This window comes from Pollachius pollachius (genome assembly GCF_949987615.1).
Source record: "Pollachius pollachius genome assembly, chromosome: 7".
Lineage (NCBI taxonomy): Eukaryota > Metazoa > Chordata > Actinopteri > Gadiformes > Gadidae > Pollachius > Pollachius pollachius.
This window is the reverse complement of record NC_136940.1, coordinates 12624910-12646063: the sequence shown is the minus strand read 5'-3', so window position 1 is coordinate 12646063 and position 21154 is coordinate 12624910. Positions and strand designations below refer to the sequence as shown.

The window sequence follows — 21154 nt, the reverse complement described above, 5'->3', positions numbered from 1 at the left end:
AGAAAGCTTTGTGGGCACGTAAGTATCGTGAATTCATTGCGGCCCGACACAGTGTAGCCTGCTAATAAATTCAATGCAAAAGAAGAACTTGACACAATAAACAAAGAGCAAAGAGCCAATGTAGGACCAATTGAGTACTTATCGGGACCGATTTCCGAGTACTTAACGATTTAATAGCCTTCATTATGTCCTGTTCTGAGATTGGTTTGTCCAGATCACAAACCTGATCTGGAGACAGAGGCGGAAAATGCAGATCTTTAAAAAAACATCCTGCATGGCATTTGGATTGGGACTACAAGAGGTGAAAAGTTTACAACAAAAGTCTTTAAAAAAGTTATTTAATTCTTGTTGGTCTATAGTCATCCTTCCATCTTGAGAAACTATCGCATATTTTATCTAGCTCTAGCGCCTTTAAGTTGACTGGCCGAAATTGTTCCTGTCTTCTCACCATGTTCATAACAATCACTTTTGTTTCTGAAAAGTAGGTTTTCTATGTAATATGAGGTAACAAGATCACAGTCTGCTTTAAGTCTCAGTGGCTTCTTATATAAGTCTGGAGAAGCATATTGTGCATAGTTCTTATCGAGTTCAGCTATTTGTGTACTTAATTCAAATTGTTTTTGCCTGTGAGTTATTTTTCTTTGTAGCCGAATAGGATATAGTCTGACCTCTTAATAATGCCTTATGTGTCTCCGAAACAGTTGAAACTGAAAAATCTGGGGTCCTATAAATCTCGACGAACATTGGCTCTGACAAAAAATTCACATATTTCTCATCCGTCAGTAGGAGGGAATTAAACCTCCAATTCCTTCTCGCAGTTTTTGCTTCAGGTAAGTTTAATTCAAGTACAAGTGGGGCTTGGTCAGATATAACTATAGTTTGGTATTCACATGATTAAATGTAGGGAGTCAATATATTGTCAGTAAAAAATATAAAGCAGAATATATAATAAAACATATATTCTGCTGTAAGTGTGGTGTATGGGGGGGGGCGGGGCAGGGGGGAAGAATATACCCTGCTATTTGGATTTAAGAAACGGCAAATTACGTCATACATTACGTCAAACTCCCTCTCCCACCTAAATAACTAAATGAAAACCAATTAAACAAGCGCATTGTGTACAGCCCTCCCTCTGCTTTAATTTTGGGCCAATAGTAACTCTGTTAACATTACGTCAATCTGTCAACGCATGCTTGAGTCTGAAAACTTAAGTAGCCTACTGAGGAGAATCCACAATGGATAAATATTTCAAAAGGCCTAATACTGATAATCCTAAACAAAGCAGAAAAGTTAAGAGGTACGATGAAAACTACATTGTCTTTGGATTTATTGAGAACAGTGGTTGGAAGCCGATGTGCGTTGTGTGTCTTCAAGTGTTAGCGAACGAATCAATGAAGCCCGCTAAGCTAAAGCGTCATCTCCTAACCAAGCACCCGGAGTACAGTGATAAATCAAAGGAATTCTTGGCGAGGAAAAGTGAAGAATATTTCCATCAACGATCAAAACTCACTAATTTGGCCACAACGTCTGAGAGGGCACAAAAGGCTTCATTTTTAAGTGGATCAGCAAATGTAAGAAGCCTCATACCATCGCACAAGAGCTGATCCTCCCAGCAGCAGTGGGTATGTGTGAGATAATGCTCGGGACAGAGGCAGCAAATAAATTAAAAAGCATACCCCTCTTTGAAGACACCGTGAAGCGGAGGATCGATGACCTGTCGGATGATATCGTATCGCAGCTTCTGGGGAGACTTCGTTGCAGTGAGGTGCAATTTTCCATACAGTTGGACGAATCAACTGATGTGGCTAGAGCAGCACAGCTAATCACTCTTGTTCGCTACCTGTGGGATGGAGCCATTCTGGAGGACTTCTTGTTCTGCAAAGAGGTCCCTGGCAGGACAACCGGCGAGGAGGTATTCAAGATCCTGAACAAGTTTTTTGAGTTCCATGAGCTGAGTTGGGAAAAATGTGTGGCTGTTTGCACTGATGGAGCAGCAGCAATGACGGGCCGAAAGAGCGGCGTTGTCGCTCGGATAAAGGCAGTAAATCCAAAAGTGAAATCTGTGCACTGTATGCTGCACCGGCAAGCACTCGCCTTCAAAGGTATGGAACCAGATCTGCACTTTGTGTTGAGTACAGCTGTAACTGCAGTTAATTTTGTCAAGGGCATTGCAGTCACGTTTGTTTGGGCAACTTTGTCGGGAGATGGATGCGGGCCATGACACACTGCTTTACCATTCTGAAGTTAGGTGGATCTCTCGTGGGAAGGTGCTTCAGCGGGTATTCGAGCTACGCAGCAAGATGTCAGAGTTTCTGAGGACTGAAAAGCCCAACCTCGCAGAGATTTTTTCCGACCCCGAGTATGTTGCCAAATTGGCATATCTTGGGGATGTATTCAACATTCTCAATAGCCTCAACCTCTCCATCCAGGGATGCTATGCATCCATCCTTGACGTTAGCGATAAAAAATAACTGCTTTCATGAGGAAAACTAAGCGATGGAGAAGAAGATGGAGTGACCGACATGTTCCCGCAACTATATGGGGCCGGGGACCCCCCATAGGGCAGAATTATGTTCAAGGACCCCCTCATAACTGCAAAACAAATGTAATCATATAGGCTCATGTCTTTTTTTCTGTTAGATGCTTTTGAACTCTTTTATGCTTCAATCATTCAGTGCTAATACCACAATAGTGTTAAATAAACATTTTATTGCATTTTGGCATAACTTTACAATATGTAAATTGTTTTGAATTTTTTTATTTATTTTTTTATGAATGTGTGTATAATAATTTCGCCCATATACACACAAATAGTTGGGCCATTTGGTAATTCATCACAGCAAATAACAATGAAGGACAGTGACAACGATCATTGCAAAAGACATTGATGTAACAGACTGTTACATCAACAACTGTTGAACAAATAAAATACTCAATGCATTGAGAGAATTGTTTTAGTAGGTAAATCATGAATCAAAGCTAAATTTGTGTGTGTGTGTGGGGGGGGGAGGAGGTGTTGAGCAAGTAAAAATGAACTGCAACAATATTGCAACAGGCTTTTTGAACTATAGTGCTAAAAGACAACGAAAATGTACTGATGCAGTAACAGGTACAGAGAGAATCAAACTTTTTAACTTTTTGAGAGAGAGAGCGAGAGAGAGGCAAATACAATTAACTGAAAGCATTGATATAAGGTGACAATAATGCATACTCTTAAACAGAAAGAGCGATGAATAGGCGCCCCATATTAAGAAGATTAATGTGTCACTAATGAGATGGGTGTGCCTGTCTCTTACTACATAGTTTGTCCAGTCTTGGCGTGATGGACGATAAACAGACTCTAAGATCACTCTCCACATGGAGACGAGCTCTGTACTTTGTCTTCATTGCAGTCAAAGTTGAGAACGATGACTCGCATAAGTAAGTAGTAGGAAATGGTAGCAATACCTGCATGGCCTGTGCTGTGAGCTCAGGATACTCACGTGAGAGGGACGGCCAAAAGTCTACATGGCTCACCTGCTGGAATCGGGCCTTCAGAGTCCGATCACAAGATAAGTCCACCAACTCATCCTCTGCTTTGCTAGTGAGGCCGCTGAATGTTAATCCTGGAGCAAAGGGATCTCACACCCAGTCCCAAGCATTAGTATTCACGTCCGCGAAGTATGAATGGAAGTGCTTGCTGAGTGTGGTGAGGTGAGAGGTGGCTACCTCTTTCACTGCAGCAACTGACAGGTTGTTTGCGTGAAGATAATCCGTGAGTTGCGGGAACATGTCGGTCACTCCATCTTCTTCTCCATCGCTTAGTTTTCCTCATAAAAGCAGTTATTTTGTCGCTAATGTCAAGGATGGATGCATAGCGTCCCTGGATGGAGTGGTTGAGGCTATTGAGAATGTTGAATACATCCCCAAGATATGCCAATTTGGCAACATACTCAGGGTCGGAAAAAAACCCTAGGAGGTCGAGCTTTTCAGTCTTCAGAAACTCTGACATCTCGCTGCGTAGTTGGAATAGCCGCTGAAGCACCTTCCCACGAGAGAGCCACCGTACTTCAGAATGGTAAAGCAGTGTGTCATGGCCCGCATCCATCTCCCGACAAAGTTGCCCAAACAAACGTGACTGCAATGCCCTCGACTTAACAAAATTAACTGCAGTTGCAGCTGTACTCAACACAAAGTGCAGATCTGGTTCCATACCTTTGGAGGCGAGCACTTGCCGGTGCAGCATACAGATTTCACTATTGGATTTACTGCCTTTATCCGAGCGACAACGCCGCTCTTTCGGCCCGTCGTTGCTGCAGCTCCATCAGTGCAAACAGCCACACATTTCCCCCAACTCAGCTCATGGAACTCAAAAAACTCTCACAGGATCTTGAATACCTCCTCGCCGGTTGTCCTGCCAGGGACCTCTTTGCAGAACAAGAAGTCCTCCAGAATGGCTCCATCCCACGGGTAGCGGACAAGAGTGATTAGCTGTGCTGCTCTACCCACATCAGTTGATTCGTCCAACTGTATGGAAAATTGCACCTCACTGCAACGAAGTCTCCCCAGAAGCTGCGATACGATATCATCCGACAGGTCATCGATCCTCCACTTCACGGTGTCATAGGAGAGGGGTATGCTTTTTAATGTATTTGCTGCCTCTGTCCCGAGCATTATCTCACACATACCCACTGCTGCTAGGAGGATCAGCTCTTATGCAATGGTATGAGGCTTCTTGCATTTTGCTATCTGCTGAGCCACTAACAATGAAGCCTTCTGTGCCCTCTCAGACGTTGTGGCCAAATTAGTGAGTTTTGATCGTTGATGGATATATTCTTCACCTTTCCTCACAAAGAATTCCTTTGATTTATCACTGTACTCCGGGTGCTTGGTTAGGAGATTACGCTTTAGCTTAGCTGGCTTCATTGATTCGATCGCTAACACTTGAAGACACACAACGCACATCGGCTTCCCACCACTATTCTCAATAAATCCAAAGACAATGTAGTTTTCATTGTACCTCCTAACTTTTCCGCTTTGTTTAGGATTATCAGTATTAGGCCTTTTTAAATATTTATCCATTGTGGATTCTCCTCAGTAGGCTACTTAAAAGTTTTCAGACTCGAGAATGCGTTGACAGATTGATTTAATGTTAACAGAGTTACTATTGGCCCAAAATGAAAGCAAGGGGAGGGCTGAACATATTGCGCCTGTTTAATTGGCTTTTATTTAGTTATTCAGCTGCAAGATGTGAAGTTAAAGCCTGAGGGAGTTTGACGTAATGTAAAAGCCGAGTGTTCATTGGTTTAACGTGACCCCCTGGCAACGCGCCGCGGACCCCCGGGGGTCCGGGGACCCCACTTTGAGAACCACTGCCCTAAGTTGACACCAGCTGTTAGAACTAACAACACACCTTCCCTGACTATCTTATAAACTTCCACTTACTACTCCTATATATCTAAGCAAACCTCTTTCCCGCTTATGATTGAAGAGTCTCCCCACCTGAACAGGGTATTAAATGTAAACGCAAATTTGTAAGTAGCCATTGTGACCATTTAAGTGATATGTTATGTAACCTTTCTAAACCAAAAACAGCAATCAGACTTAAAACGACAATAGGCCTAATTGTTATAGTGGTACTGGAAAATAAAAACAATGTAAAAGTTTAAGTATGGAAACATAAACACAAACTAAAATTATATGTTCTTTGTGTAGACCTACTGGGTGCTCAAATTAGTAACAATAGGTGCAATGAAAACAGCATTTCAGCATTGAACTTGAAGAAGTAATAACCGCAGAAACATACCAGGCAAACATAAACCAATCTGTAGTTTGTAAACACTGTACATCAACAGCACCTTTAGCGCGCTTTATGATGAGGCATGAAACGTCCGGATAAATATTTCCGCTTCTCCCACAGATCTGAACCAAACACGAGAGCCATCTGTCTGCGTGATGCGGAGTCTAGCTGGGACTGAAGAGAAGGCTTCAGTCCCTTTTTGTAAAGAGATGCGATGACGGTTTTGTATTCCTTCCACTGCTTTACAACGTCTTCTAAGGACACCAGTCTGTTGTGTTAACCGGCCATTGTCTCCTGGAGCCCCTCCATTTTCTCGTTCAGTTCTTTAAATTACGCGTTAAGCTTGGGGTGCATCGCGGATCAGTGTTCGGCTAGTAACTATGCTAAATTGGCTTTGCTAGCAGCCCCTTTTTTTGTCTGGCGCACCTTAGAATATCTATTTCCATCCAGCGGAACCTAGTTTACAACATAAACAACCCAATTAACGACAACTAAGCTGCCACCCTTTCGTTGTGGAAAAGAGTGAGCTGTGGTTTTGTTGTTTGGAGTAAAAACCGGCTATATCATTTATATTTAAATTAGTAAATGACTCAAGTGCACTATTACGGTGGTACACCTTCATCAAGGTTTGTGTAAATTACCCTCCTAAACTGTTTGCAACGTGAACGGTGCTTCCATTATGTATATTAATGTTCCTCAAACTAGAAACTAGAAACTAGGAAACTAGAATCAATATATTTGGGGGTTGTTTAGAATATTGTTTTACTTCAACACGTTCATGTATTAAATAAAGGATATATGCTTGCATGTTACAGAAATAATGGCTATAGGTTGTAAACAAGTGCATATGGATATATATGATAAACATTTTATTCTGTGTAGCACAAAAAGTCTGAGACCAACTCCCATTCAAAATGGATGGGTTTACATTTCGTTCTGTGTATCACGAAAAAAGTCGGACAATCTTGCTCTGGGATACGACTCAATAGATTACTTTTCATGAGCATGAGCACGAAATTGTGTAATACCGGGTTGGTCTTTATTTAACTGTGAGCTTATCGCAATCTTTACATTTTTATAATTGATTCAACTTTCATGTGTTAAAGGGTCCCTAGAGCATTCCAAACTTGTTCAATGTCATGACTTGCATAATAAATATCTATGACATTGATAGAGATAACATTTGCTAGACTCGGTAGACTTCTAGCTTACACAATGCTTAAGCAATCAAGTTATCAAGGTGTAACATTGAGCCCCTTCGAGTTAGAGAATGGAGACTTTATAGAATAACAAAAACTTAATTACAGTGTTTTGTCCATTCTAACTGCCTGTGCAACTGTGTGACATAAATTAGCGGCCACTTGCGTAGCGCGGCGGGCATTTTTGGGAGTGACAAAGATTACTGTACACAAAGGGTGAGGTTCAGCAATTTTTTTGCAGTATATATAATTTATAAAGGATTTGATTTTATTGATTACATTATTGAAATCATTTTCAATTAGCATTGACTGCTGATATGTCTAGGATATTTTAATCTAGAAGCTAGTTGAAAAGTATCAATTTTAGGTTGGTTTCTTATAGTTAATACAAACACAGAATCCTTTGGGAAAACATAAATATACCTCAGGTACACCTTACCTCTGTGCCGACATAGAACTTGGTGTTGAAGTCTCCTAGAGGTTTCGGGTTCTTTGCTGAAGTCACTCGGAGGTTACTGTAATCCAGTGGGGTCTCGCCTCTTTCTACAGGCAAGAGTGCATTGGACACCAGGTCGGGGTGGAGAAAACACAGCAGGGAAGAGGGGAAAGGGCTCAATGCTTCTTTTCACATATCTTTGATAATGAAATAGTTCTACCTCTCTGTCCGTAACCAGTTCAATTAATGTAGTAGTCCTAACCAAATAAAATTGGTCAAAACATTTGCCTTGTGTATCCATAATCATACTTCTTGCAAAGGGTCCTTACAAATGGTGCAAGGACCCGAAGAAGCCAGACCAAATTTTAAGTTCAACCAAAGCATCGACAAGATGACAAAACTTTGTATGAACTAAACAGGATAAATGAAAAGGAAGCCCACCAGTGGGAGCTAGCCAGGAGAAGGCACTAGGGGGCCAGGAGAAGGCGCTAGGGTGCCAGGAGAAGGAGCTAGGGTGCCAGAAGAAGGCGCTAGGATGCCAGGAGAAGGTGCTAGGGTGCCAGGAGAAGGAGCTAGGGTGCCAGAAGAGGGCGCTAGGTTAGGGTGCCGCCCTTTCCCTCCCCACATTCAATTATAAGAAGAAATTAATTTATTCAAGTCTTAAAAATGACTAATGACAAATGACTAAGTGAGTCAAATGTGTCATCTCAATTTCAACAAAAGTAGTATTGTATGTTTTTATTGCTATGTATACTGCTTTTGTATTACTAATTGAAAACTCATTTTTAACATTCTGTTCTCTGGCCTGCATTTAATAGTCACAACAATATCTTCAAAATCCAAACTCCAAGACCACACAGACTTTCATTTTCATTCATTGTTTGATCTTTTGACATTTGCAATATAGGTGTGTACGCCTTGAGGGAAATGCCACTGTGTGTGTCTTTGTGTGTACATTGGATCAGCAAACAGCTGGTAGTTAACACCTCTATGCAGCGTGTCTACCTGCGTGTCTGTCCCGGCAGTTGTGTTGCAAGCTGAACTTCAAGGGGCTGTATGGGAGCCGTGCTGCACTACTGTTAATCTTCGGCAGAGTCACCTGGAGGGGGGGGGGGGTTCCAGTCTTAAATCGAAATGGGCTAATACAGCTGCAGGTGCTATCAACTCCAAACACATATTCTCAGAGAGCATTTCACTTCATAGAGCTGAAGGAGGACTTGACACTCAAATAATAGCCCTACCATACCTACAGTATTACTTTGAAAGACATAACAAACAGATCTGTCAAAACAACAACCACATTCCAAGAACATTCCAAAGACTGGCCCTTATTGGTGCATTCACACTTAGCGGTCCACTCACTTTGAACAGCGGTTTCCAGGTGAGGTTCAGGTGGCTGAAGGTGTCCAGGACGCTGTACGGGTTGTCATCCACCCTCTGCTTCTCGTCAGACAGGGGCTGCACCCCTACCCTCTGAGCCCGGATATCCCAGAACATCAAGGAGCTGAGGAGGTGGAGAGAGAGAGAGAGAGAGAGAGAGAGAGAGAGAGAGAGAGAGAGAGAGAGAGAGAGAATTGAAGAATTTATACCAGGCAAGTAAGTATAAATGACTGATAGGCGGAGAGACAGACAGACAGACTGACAGTTCGAAAGACATCCATAATAAAAAAGCAAATGGTGAGCACTAGTTGGCAGAGAATACGAAAAAAAACTTAACGACTAGCGGAGGGGAGAGGAGATTGAAGAATACAGATACATAAGAAATGGATGTAGAAAAGACAGTCAGAAGGGTACGCTGCCAACGACAACACTAGGATTCAAGACACGAGTGGGTTCCATTTCCGCAGGTCAAATTCACCTTATATACCTGGTCCATACAATGATGTGAGATGGTCAGCCCTTAATCAGTTCAATGTATCCATGATATGTTTTGTTTTAACCCCTACCAGTTAGGCGCGCAGGTGACAAGCTGAACACACGCGGTGTTGGGGTTAACCAGCGGCACGCCCATCCGACTGACCTAATCAGGGAGAAAGGGTTACAAGGTCAGCAGTGATCTGCATGGTGGCGTTCAGCTAATGTCAGTAGTTGATGGCAACCCTGCAAGTAGCTTTGTGGGTGGATCTTGGCCACTGTTGTTATTATACCAGCCAAATGACTCTTGCACCCAACGCAAATCTAAAATGGGTTGGTCCGAAACCCGTTGGTGTGTTTTGGGAGTAACGTGCCACAAACAATGAGAGTTCCATCTCCCATCCCCTTTAAGAAACAGCGCATTTGCTTGATGAGTTGATATTTTGACAGCGCCTTTGCAGTCTCTGCTGAGACAGATGCATGACCACATGAATTTCAAACTTCAAAAGGCTCAGTTTATGGCCAAATAATAGGCCTAATTCACACATGGAATAGCGTTTTCTTCTACAACTTCAGAAACGTCATGTAAATTTCGGCAAAGAGAACTTAACACATAAGATATGGCCTGTGGCCACAACTGTGGGTCTATTTAATGATATGCGGCAATACATTAAGAAACATTGTTTCTTACCAGTATTGTATACATTATTGTTATCGACCTGTGTTCATAAAATGCATGTGTCCCCCCCGTTAATATACATTACCCTGGACTGTATTATGCGTATTTAGTTTGCGTGTGTTTAAACAGATGGGTGCATGCGTGCGCCAAGCATCAACCGCATTCATTCATTCTTTTAAACACTAAAAGTAATGGGCTTGTACCCGATGTCTGTGTCAAGAAAATATGTGTTGTATGGTTGCTGTACGGTGTATGCAGATGTATTAGCCCTTTTTACACTGCCAAGCCGGTTCAGTTGCGGCTTGGCACACCCGGCAATTTCACCGTCTTGCCTGTTTTAAACTGAGGGGGTAAAATCCCTCGTTCGTCACAGTTTCGGCTTTCTTGTTTCACTGGAGAAGGCGGGGCTACACACAGAGTCTAGAGCTCTTTAGAATAATTTGCCTACTCCCAAATGTTTTATTTTTTTATGAATGAAGACATACGCAAAGTGCAAAAACGTCAACATATTCTTTATTTTTCTGACCACTTGCTTTTTATCCCAACAAAAGCCTTGTAAGGAAAGTTCCTCTGCGTCTTTCTTGTAGATCGCACCATCTTTCAACATCTTCATTAAATACGACTGCATCACCTTCCCTCCCATGATGGTCAGTAGCTCGCGGATTTCACCGTCTCTCCAGTTAGAACTACTCATGTTGATAATCGCATTTACATCAAAAGGAAAATGCCAATGTGTGTAGGGCCCGGGAGGGTAGATTGCGGTGCTAGCTCAAGCAGGCAATTTACCTCGGGCAGTGTAAATGCGCGGAACATGCATGGGAAAAAGGCGTTCATAAGATAGTGTGATTAGCCTTACAAGCCGTTTCATAATCTGCCCCATATGACATCACTAGTGGGCGTGTCCACCTATATCTGTGCTGGATATGGATGGCATACAGTGGGGCAAAAAAGTATTTAGTCAGCCACCAATTGTGCAAGTTCTCCCACTTAAAAAGACGAGAGAGGCCTGTAATTTTCATCATAGGTAAACCTCAGCTATGAGAGACAAAATGAAAAAAAAAAATCCAGAAAATCACATTGTCTGATTTTTTAAGAATTTATTTGCAAATTATGGTGGAAAATAAGTATTTGGTCACCTACAAACCAGCAAGATTTCTGGCTGTCACAGACCTGTAACTTCTTCTTTAAGAGGCTCCTCTGTCCTCCACTTGTTACCTGTATTAATGGCACCTGTTTGAACTCCTTATCAGTATAAAATACACCTGTCCACAACCTCAAACAGTCACACTCCAAACTCCACTATGGCCAAGACCAAAGAGCTGTCAAAGGACACCAGAAACACAATTGTAGACCTGCACCAGGCTGGGAAGTCTGAATCTGCAATAGGTAAGCAGCTTGGTGTGAAGAAATCAACTGTGGGAGCAATTATTAGGAAATGGAATACATACAAGACCACTGATAATCTCCCTCGATCTGGGGCTCCACGCAAGATCTCACCCTGTGGGGTCAAAATGATCACAAGAACAGTGAACAAAAATCCCAGAACCACACGGGGGGACCTAGTGAATGACCTCCAGAGAGCTGGGACCAAAGTAACAAAGGCTACCATCACTAACACACTACGCCGCCAGGGATTCAAATCCTGCAGTGCCAGACGTGTCCCCCTGCTAAAGCCAGTGCATGTCCGGGCCCGTTTGAAGTTTGCTAGAGAGCATTTGGATGATCCAGAACAGGATTGGGAGAATGCCATATGGTCAGATGAAACCAAAATAGAACTTTTTGGTAAAAACTCAACTCGTCGTGTTTGGAGGAGAAAGAATGCTGAGTTGCATCCAAAGAACACCATACCTACAGTGAAGCATGGGGGTGGAAACATCATGCTTTGGGGCTGTTTTTCTGCCAAGGGACCAGGACGTCTGATCCGTGTGACGGAAAGAATGAATGGGGCCATGTATCGTGAGATTTTGAGTGAAAACCTCCTTCCATCAGCAAGGGCACTGAAGATGAAACGTGGCTGGGTCTTTCAGCATGACAATGACCCCAAACACACCGCCCGGGCAACGAAGGAGTGGCTTCGTAAGAAGCATTTCAAGGTCCTGGAGTGGCCTAGCCAGTCTCCAGATCTCAACCCCATAGAAAATCTTTGGAGGGAGTTGAAAGTCCGTGTGGCCCAAAAACATCACTGCTCTAGAGGAGATCTGCATGGAGGAATGGGCCAAAATACCAGCAGCAGTGTGTGAAAACCTTGTAAAGACTTACAGAAAACGTTTGACCTCTGTCATTGCCAACAAAGGGCATGTAACAAAGTATTGAGATGACCTTTTGTTATTGACCAAAAACTTATTTTCCACCATAATTTGCAAATAAATTCTTTAAAAATCAGACAATGTGATTTTCTAGATTTTTTTTTTTCATTTTGTCTCTCATAGCTGAGGTATACCTATGATGAAAATAACAGGCCTCTTTCATCTTTTTAAGTGGGAGAACTTGCACAATTGGAGGCTGACTAAATACTTTTTTGCCCCACTGTATGTCCCCTTTAACAAATGTAATCATTTACCCTAAAACAAGAATATTTTGGAAGGCGGGAATATAGCCTACTTTGCTTGAGTTTATTATTGTTATTATTTTAATGCATGGCATAGCATACTACAGTGTTCATTCATGCAGCCCCTATGGCAAAACATAATCATCATAATATTTCAAGTAGGCTAATCGTTTGCATGTTTGTGGTGTGTATAGCCTACTGGTGTGTAAGCCTATGTTGTAGTTCCAACCTGCCATGGTGCATCAAAATAGCAACACCAACTGAGCTATCCGCTAGTACACTTAGACCAGGTATTTCTGGTCAGTGTTGCAATTGCTTTTTTTCGATCAGTAAAATAGCACCATGTATCATTGGCTCCAGAACAAGCCCCTTTGCTGCGGGGGGAAATCAGCTTTACGCCGGGTGCAACCTAGCAACGATACATGCATTGGTGTAGAAAGTCGATTACGCTGGGTGCAAGATAGGGCCCTACGTGTGTGTGTATGTGTGTGTGTGTGTGTGTGTGTGTGTGTGTGTGTGTGTGTGTGTGTGTGTGTGTGTGTGTGGAGGGATTACAGTTTCCCCTGGGCTACTTTGATTACTGCCTTGTTTCAGCCATCCAGATGAATGCTGGGTTAGTGTTGGTGTTACCCATATGAAATACAGGGCTATTAAACACTTTATTATTTAAAGATGTAATTGCATGTGTTCTCCAGTAGGGAGCGCTCAACATAATTCCAGTAGCAGGAAATTACACGTCAGCAGCCTGTTTCCAGGGGGTCACCTTGATCCGTAACACTGGACAGACGGTGTGGGTATCGGATTGACTCGGCTGCCAGATCGACTCGGGGTCCTAGATGCGCAATAATGAAGCACTTCCTGTAGACGCTGTCTTTTAAATGCGCATGTGCGTTTCATTCATTCCCATTTTATTCCCAAGTATTGACGATCTCCTTTTGTTTTCTAATCTATGAATGATAATCTAATGTACAAAGATTGATCAGATAATATTTGTGGCTTTAGATTGATGGCTAACGTGAGCTAATAAACGTTAGAATGGGGGGGGGGGGGCTTTCATCAATATAGGATTAGTTTTGTAGGTGATAATTACTTTAGCATATGTGAAAACAAAAATATATGTGTAACCGAGCATTTTATTGTTGCCTATACTTGGGTAATATATGAAAGAAGAATTGGTTAACTCCATTCACTGAACGGGGCGATCCACTTTATTTCCAGCGCTCCCAACACAGAGTCAAAACAGCGACGCACACGCAGACACTCCCGGGATTTTGTCCGTTGGCTTGTGTCGATACGTCAAGTTTCGATACGTCATCTGTAAGCGCAGGACCCCGAGTCGATCTGGCAGCCGAGTCAATCTGGTACCCACAACGGCAGATATTAAGCAGAACAGAGAATCTCCCGGTATAAAACGCCATAAATTAATATTACAACCTTGATTAATTCAGTCATAAATATTTCCATGGTATAAATAAGGTGTTGTTTTATTAGGACCTGAACATTGAAAATACAAGATAACTACCGTGAATTATATTGTTCATTTGAATCTCCGGCGAGTGTTGCACATGCCAATGCTAATGTATTGTTGCTTAGTACTAAAGAGAACAAAGTTCAAATGAATGCTGTTTGAGTTAAGATACCTTTTTATTTATACTTTTGTGTTCATGGTGTAATTTTTAAAAGTGTTTAATAAATCGCTCATGTGATCACTAATCGTTAGCTACATGCTAAGCGCTAGCTGCTAATCGTTCATACCAGGCTAATTGTATGCTAATGCTAGCGAAGGTCAATCACTATGCTAAGGATGCATCCTAGTTAGTAGAACAGCATAGACATGATGATGAAACCTTAAAGGAGCAATGCACCTATTTTGATGTTACTGATGGACATTGTTTTGCATACTTAACCCACTTTAAGGGTGATTGAATTCATTTTGTTGACTATAGTGCACTTGTTAAATAAAGTTTATGATTAATTTCATTCATTTTAATGGTTAAAACATGAACATGTATAAAATAGTTTAAATAACAAATGTTAAGTTAGCAACATGATTTAAAAAAGATAAATAATTAATTGTTTGATTAAATACTCGGACATATTGTAATTCAAGATAAGTATTTCATTGTTTGTGGTTTAAATACTAATTGTTCTGATAGGTGACAATTCATTATATTTATAAATATAACCTTGGTTTTTGGTTATACATTGTAATATAGATGAGTAAAATCTCATGTTTGATACAGAATAGTACCAGATAACTTATAATTCTGCACTATTTGTGCAGGTTGATTTTTTTGTTTGATCCCAGGAAGATTGAATCTACGATGGCGAGCTTTGCCCAATAGAGCTGTGGATGTGTTGGATACGGCGTGGCCAGCCGTGAACACCGCCACAGACGATTCTGAAGATTCTTTCATTACAGATAAGACACAACAGATAGATACATACTAACCTACCCGGGTAGTAATAAGAGAAACTGAAACACACATATCCGGATACCCCCCCCTGAACTAGACATTCCTTGACTCCTTAACCAACTCCTTTCCCAAGGAGTACTGTAGCTGGGGAATCCAGCTACAAAGGACTTATTCTTTTGGTTTTGTTTGTTATTTTCAAAAGCTCTATTTTGTATCAATGTCAATGTTTTATGATAGAAGGCATTAAAATTGTTAATCTATTCAACCGACACCAACTGTCACGCCGCGTCCTGCTACGCGGTCCAACACCGCCACCTAGTGATTACTTGACGCTAGTGATCCTTCTCCCGGCACACCAGGCTGCAATCTGTAATCACCATTCCCTACTTCAGCCGGGGATTTCCCCTCAGCCGGCGCCAGTTCGTCGTTACGTCTACATAGTCAGTATCGGTCCTACCAGCATTATTGAATCCCTGCTTCGTAGCCTGCCCCTGTGGTAACCACCTCTTCTCTCTCGTAGTTCCCCACCTGACACCGGACCCCTGCCTGCCTGACTACCCGCTTACCGTCTCGTCCTCGCCTGCCTGACTGCCTACCCGCTATCGGACCCCTGCCTGCCTGACTACCCGCCTGTCGTCGAACCCCTCTCTGCCTGACTGCCTGCCCGTTACCGGACCCCTGCCTGCCTGACTACCCGCCTGTCGTCGAACCCCCTTCTGCCTGACTGTCTGCCCGTTACCGGACCCCTGCCTGCTTGACTACTCGCCTGCCTGTCAATAAATCCCGTTCCATGTACCCCATCTCTGCCTCCCTGTGTCCAGCATTTGGGTCCCCACGTCCTGTTCACCTAACAGTACGAACTGGCCATCATGGACCCAGCGGACACAGAGGCATTCCGCCAGGTGATCTCCCGTCAAGGGACACTCCTGGGGCAGCATGAGCAGATCCTGCAGGAGATCACCTCCAACCTCCGTGAGTTGACCGTCTCGGTACACTCCCAGCGCCCCGTCTCTCCGGAACCCCCATTCCATGCTCCTGGTCCATCGGCTTCCTCCCGGGAGCCGTTTATCCCAGCCCCTGAACGCTACGAAGGGGACCTGGGTTCCTGTCGGTCCTTCCTTCTTCAGTGCTCTCTGGTCTTCGAGCTACAGCCCCAGACCTACCCGACCGAGAAGTCACGGATCGCCTATCTGATCGGCTCCTTGCGAGGTGAGGCCCTCGCCTGGGCGACCGCCGTGTGGGAACGTGGTTCCGCGGTGTGTTCAGACTATTTCACCTTCACCGAGGAGATGCGCAAGGTGTTCGATCACCCGGTCCGGGGCAAAGAGGCCTCTCAGCGTCTTCTGCGTCTTCGCCAGGGATCCCGCCCTGTCGCCTCCTTCGCGGTTGAGTTCCGCACCCTTGCGGCCGAGAGCGGCTGGAACGAGGAAGCTCTGCAAAGGGTTTTCCTAAATGCCCTCGCCGATGACGTCAAGGACCAGCTGACTTCTCGGGAGGAATCCACAAGCCTAGATCAGTTGATCGCTCTCTCCATTCGCTTGGACAATCGCTTGCGCGAACGCCGCAGAGAGAGAGGTCTACGCTTGTCCTCCGCACACCCATTCGGACCACCTGCAACACCTCAACCCTCCCCTTTGTTTTCCACTCCACCCCGTCCCGAGCGGGGACTCTCTCCCGAGCCCATGCAAATCGGTCGCATGCATCTCTCCCCCGAGGAGAGGGAACACCGTATGCGCTCCGGTTCCTGCCTCTACTGCGGTCTTCCGGGCCATCCCCGGGCATCCTGTCCCTCGCTTTCGGGAAAAGAACGGGCTTGCCAGTAACCCGAGGGATCCTGGCGAGCCGCTCCCGTAACCCCTCGGTCTCCCGTCCCCTCCTGGAAGCTGATGAGAGTTTTATTGATCAGGAGTTGGTTCTTCGTTTGAAGATCGACACTGTTCCGCTTGACCCCCCAATCGAGACCCTGGCGCTAGACGGGAGGACACTCACGCGGGTGGAGCACCGTACCGTTCCGGTCAACCTACTCGTCTCAGGTAATCACCACGAGTCCATCTCGCTTCTGGTGATTTCCAGCCCCTTCTCCCCGGTCGTTCTGGGTTACCCCTGGTTTAAAACACACTGTGTTTTACCCCCAGATCGATTGGGGTACAGGCTGTGTAACAACCTGGAGTACGCACTGCCTGTCCCAGTGTTTGCGGTCCGCTCAGTCGCCTCGGGCACCAGAGCTCGAGTCTGCCGCCGCACCTCCTAACCTGTCCTCCGTCCCGGAGGAGTACCACGACCTTGCGGAGGTGTTCAGCAAGGCCCACGCCTTGTCCTTGCCCCCCCACCGTCCTTATGACTGCGCAATCTACCTCCTTTCCGGAGCTCCTCTCCCGGGGAGTCGCCTGTTCAATCTCTCTCGGCCCGAGCGTGAGTCTATGGAGGAGTACATCAGGGAATCCCTCACCGCTGGGATCATCCGGCCATCCTCTTCACCGGTAGGAGCGGGGTTCTTCTTTGTGGGGAAGAAGGATGGCTCGCTTCGTCCCTGCATCGACTACCGTGGTTTGAACAACATCACGGTGAAGAACAAGTACCCCTTGCCCCTCATTAGTTCCGCCTTCATCCCCCTCCACAGAGCCACGGTCTTCACCAAGCTTGACCTGCGTAACGCATACCACTTGGTCCGTATCTGGGAGGGAGACGAGTGGAAGACTGCATTCAACACCCCTTTGGGCCACTTTGAGTACCTGGTCATGCCCTTCGGTCTCACCAACGCCCCCGCTGTCTTCCAGTCCCTGGTCAACGATGTCCTCCGGGACATGTTGAATCGCTCCGTGTTCGTATACATTGACGACATCCTGATCTTCTCGAGATCTGTGGAGGAGCACCGGGTTCATGTTCGGAAGGTTCTTCAGCGATTACTGGAGAATCGACTTTATGTTAAGGCGGAGAAGTGCGAGTTCCACGTGCCATCCGTCTCCTTCTTGGGCTACATAATCGGTCAGGGCCAGATAAGGATGGATCCCTCCAAGGTCTCTGCGGTGGCCGAGTGGCCCTCCCCCTCAACCCGCAAGAGATTGCAGCAGTTCTTGGGATTCGCCAATTTTTACCGACGGTTTATTCGAGGCTACAGCCAAGTCGCAGCACCCCTCACAGCCCTGACCTCTACCAAGAGCCTTTTCTCGTGGACTCAGGAGGCCGAGACCGCATTTCGGGATCTCAAGAAGCGTTTCGTATCTGCGCCCATCCTCGTACAACCAGATCCCGCTTTCCAGTTCGTGGTGGAGGCTGACGCTTCTGACACCGGAGTGGGCGCGGTCCTCTCTCAGCGTTCTCCCTCCGACCACAAGCTCCACCCCTGTGCCTTCTTCTCCCGCTGGCTGTCCTCGCCGGAGAGGAACTACGACGTCGTAACCGCGAGCTCTTGGCCGTCAAGCTCGCCTTGGAGGAGTGGCGGCATTGGCTGGAGGGCGCGGACCATCCTTTTATAGTCTGGACCGACCACCGTAACCTGGCTTACATTCAGTCGGCTAAGAGATTGAATTCTCGACAGGCCAGGTGGGCCTTATTCTTTGGTAGATTTAATTTCTCCCTCACCTACCGTCCCGGTTCCCAGAACGGTAAGCCGGATGCCCTGTCCCCCCAGCCCGAAAACATCCTGCCTCCCGCTTGTCTGATCGCCACACTCACCTGGGAGATTGAGGCCGCGGTACGCCTGGCGCAGAAGCAGCAGCCAGACCCCGGTTCCTGTCCTCCGAATCGCCTGTTCGTCCCAGACGCGGTACGGTCCAGGGTACTGGTTTGGGCCCACTCCTCCAAACTTACCTGTCACCCAGGAGTCACCCACACCTTGGACTTCATCCGCCGGTGATTCTGGTGGTCATCATTGGATGCGGACGTCCGTGCGTTCATTGCAGCGTGCACAACCTGCGCCCGGAATAAGACCTCGACTCGCCCCCGTTCCGGTCTGCTTCGGCCCCTCCCCATCCCTAGCCGACCTTGGTCTCACATCGCCCTGGACTTCGTCACCGGTCTGCCCACGTCCGAGGGTAACACCACAGCCTGTTCCGCCTTCATGGAATCCCTGCGGACATCGTCTCTGACAGGGGGCCTCAGTTCACCTCGCAGGTGTGGCGCGCATTCTGCGCGGTCCTAGGGGCCACACCCAGCCTCTCCTCCGGGTTCCACCCCCAGTCCAATGGACAATCGGAGCGGGCCAACCAGGAGATGGAGGCAGCACTCCGCTGTATCTCCCACGCCAGTCCCTCCTCCTGGAGCTCTCAGCTTCCCTGGGTCGAGTATGCCCACAACACGCTGGTCAACGCCTCCTCCGGCTTATCTCCGTTCATGGCCTCACTGGGCTACCAACCACCCCTGTTCCCCGAGTTGGAGGAGGAGATCTCAGTCCCGTCAGTTCAGGCCCACATGCGCAGGTGCCGGCGCACTTGGAAGCGCACACGCGCTGTGTTGCTCCGTGCACCCTCCCGCTCCCAACTGCAGGCCAATAGGCGCCGTCTACCCGCCCCCCAGTACGCTCCCGGACAGAGGGTGTGGCTTCGGGCTAAGGACCTTCCCTTGAAGGGTACTTCGCCCAAGATCTCCCCCCGTTTCATTGGACCTTTTGAGATTGAGACGGTTATTAACCCCTGTGCCCTTCGTCTCCGACTTCCCCCATCCCTCCTTCCACGTCTCCCAGGTCAAGCCTGTCTCCACCAGCCCGTTGTCTCCCCCCGCTCCGCCCCCACCTCCACCCAGGGTCATCAACAACCACCCGGCGTGGACAGTCCGTCGCCGCGGCCGGGGTCACCAGTACCTCGTTGACTGGGAGGGGTACGGTCCTGAGGAGCGCTCCTGGGTTCCCCGGAGTAGTATCCTGGATGCCTCGCTCGTCCGGGACTTCCATCGAGACCATCCGTCTGGTGTTGGGCGTCCGCCGAGAGGCGTCCGTAGAGGGGGGGGTACTGTCACGCTGCATCCTGCTACGCGGTCCAACACCGCCACCTAGCGATTACTTGACGCTAGTGGTCCTTCTCCCGGCACACCAGGCTGCAATCTGTAATCTCCATTCCCTACTTCAGCCGGGGATTTCCCCTCAGCCGGCGCCAGTTCGTCGTTACGTCTACATAGTCAGTATCGGTCCTACCAGCATTATTGAATCCCTGCTTCGTAGCCTGCCCCTGTGGTAACCACCTCTTCTCTCTTGTAGTTCCCCACCTGACACCGGACCCCTGCCTGCCTGACTACCCGCTTACCGTCTCGTCCTCGCCTGCCTGACTGCCTACCCGCTATCGGACCCCTGCCTGCCTGACTACCCGCCTGTCGTCGAACCCCTCTCTGCCTGACTGCCTGCCCGTTACCGGACCCCTGCCTGCTTGACTACTCGCCTGCCTGTCAATAAATCCCGTTCCACGTACCCCGTCTCTGCCTCCCTGTGTCCAGCATTTGGGTCCCCACGTCCTGTTCACCTAACACCAACTCCCTTGGTGAGTCATTAGTGTTTAACTTCTTAAGGACCTGGACTGATGCTAGCATCCTATCTGCCCATTCCAGCTAAGACCACGGGTGCTACGTTTGATTTATAGAAGGCATCAATAAAGTGCACTTCTTAATGCATGTCACATGAGCATTCCTTGAATGATTTAAAATACATGTATGCACATGCGTCACACATTTGCAGACACACACACGCATGTGCACACAAAGCCAATACGCTGAGTCGTACTCTGTGGCCACGAAGTTACAGATAAATATGTCATATACCTTAACAATAACCATCTGTCACCGTCTGTATTTGAAGCGAGATCCCAAACAAACATAGCCAGCTCGCCCCTCCCTTCCATGTTTCGTGCATCCAGTAAAAACTATCATGACCGCAGCACAAAACCCCACAACACCCAGCCCTTGTCGGTGATTGATTGGAGTACTATTTATTTTGGTTTTGAGTGGTTGGTAGTACCATTTGTTTTTTGTACAATCTCAGAGCATAAGCTGCCTACAGAGACCCGTTTTTTTGACGGCCTGCTTATGGGGCGGGCAGCTAGCGGATCGTGAGGAAAGATCAGTTGAATGTGATTATTTATGTTTCGGCCTAGAATCGCTGATACAACCTTTAAGGTCACTCCTACCTTGTGGGCATTTCAAGTGAATTCCTTGAAGCCATCGATGCCAATAAAGTCCATTGATTGAGGTGATGGACAAACTATATTCTTAATTTTATATATATATATAAATATATAAATATATATATATATATATAT

At 46.3% G+C, this 21154-nt stretch overlaps 1 protein-coding gene across 1 annotated transcript in view; it reads right to left on the bottom strand.

The window, feature by feature from the left end:
- Positions 1–21154, bottom strand: part of dnai3 (dynein axonemal intermediate chain 3) — a gene marked incomplete at both ends in the record, with an annotated part of 84928 nt that overhangs the window by 18480 nt on the left and 45294 nt on the right. The window contains 4 exon segments of the mRNA XM_079739407.1: positions 7418–7521; positions 8420–8513; positions 8777–8918; positions 9361–9434. Of these exon segments, the coding sequence (XP_079595533.1) occupies positions 7418–7521; positions 8420–8513; positions 8777–8918; positions 9361–9434 (414 nt within the window).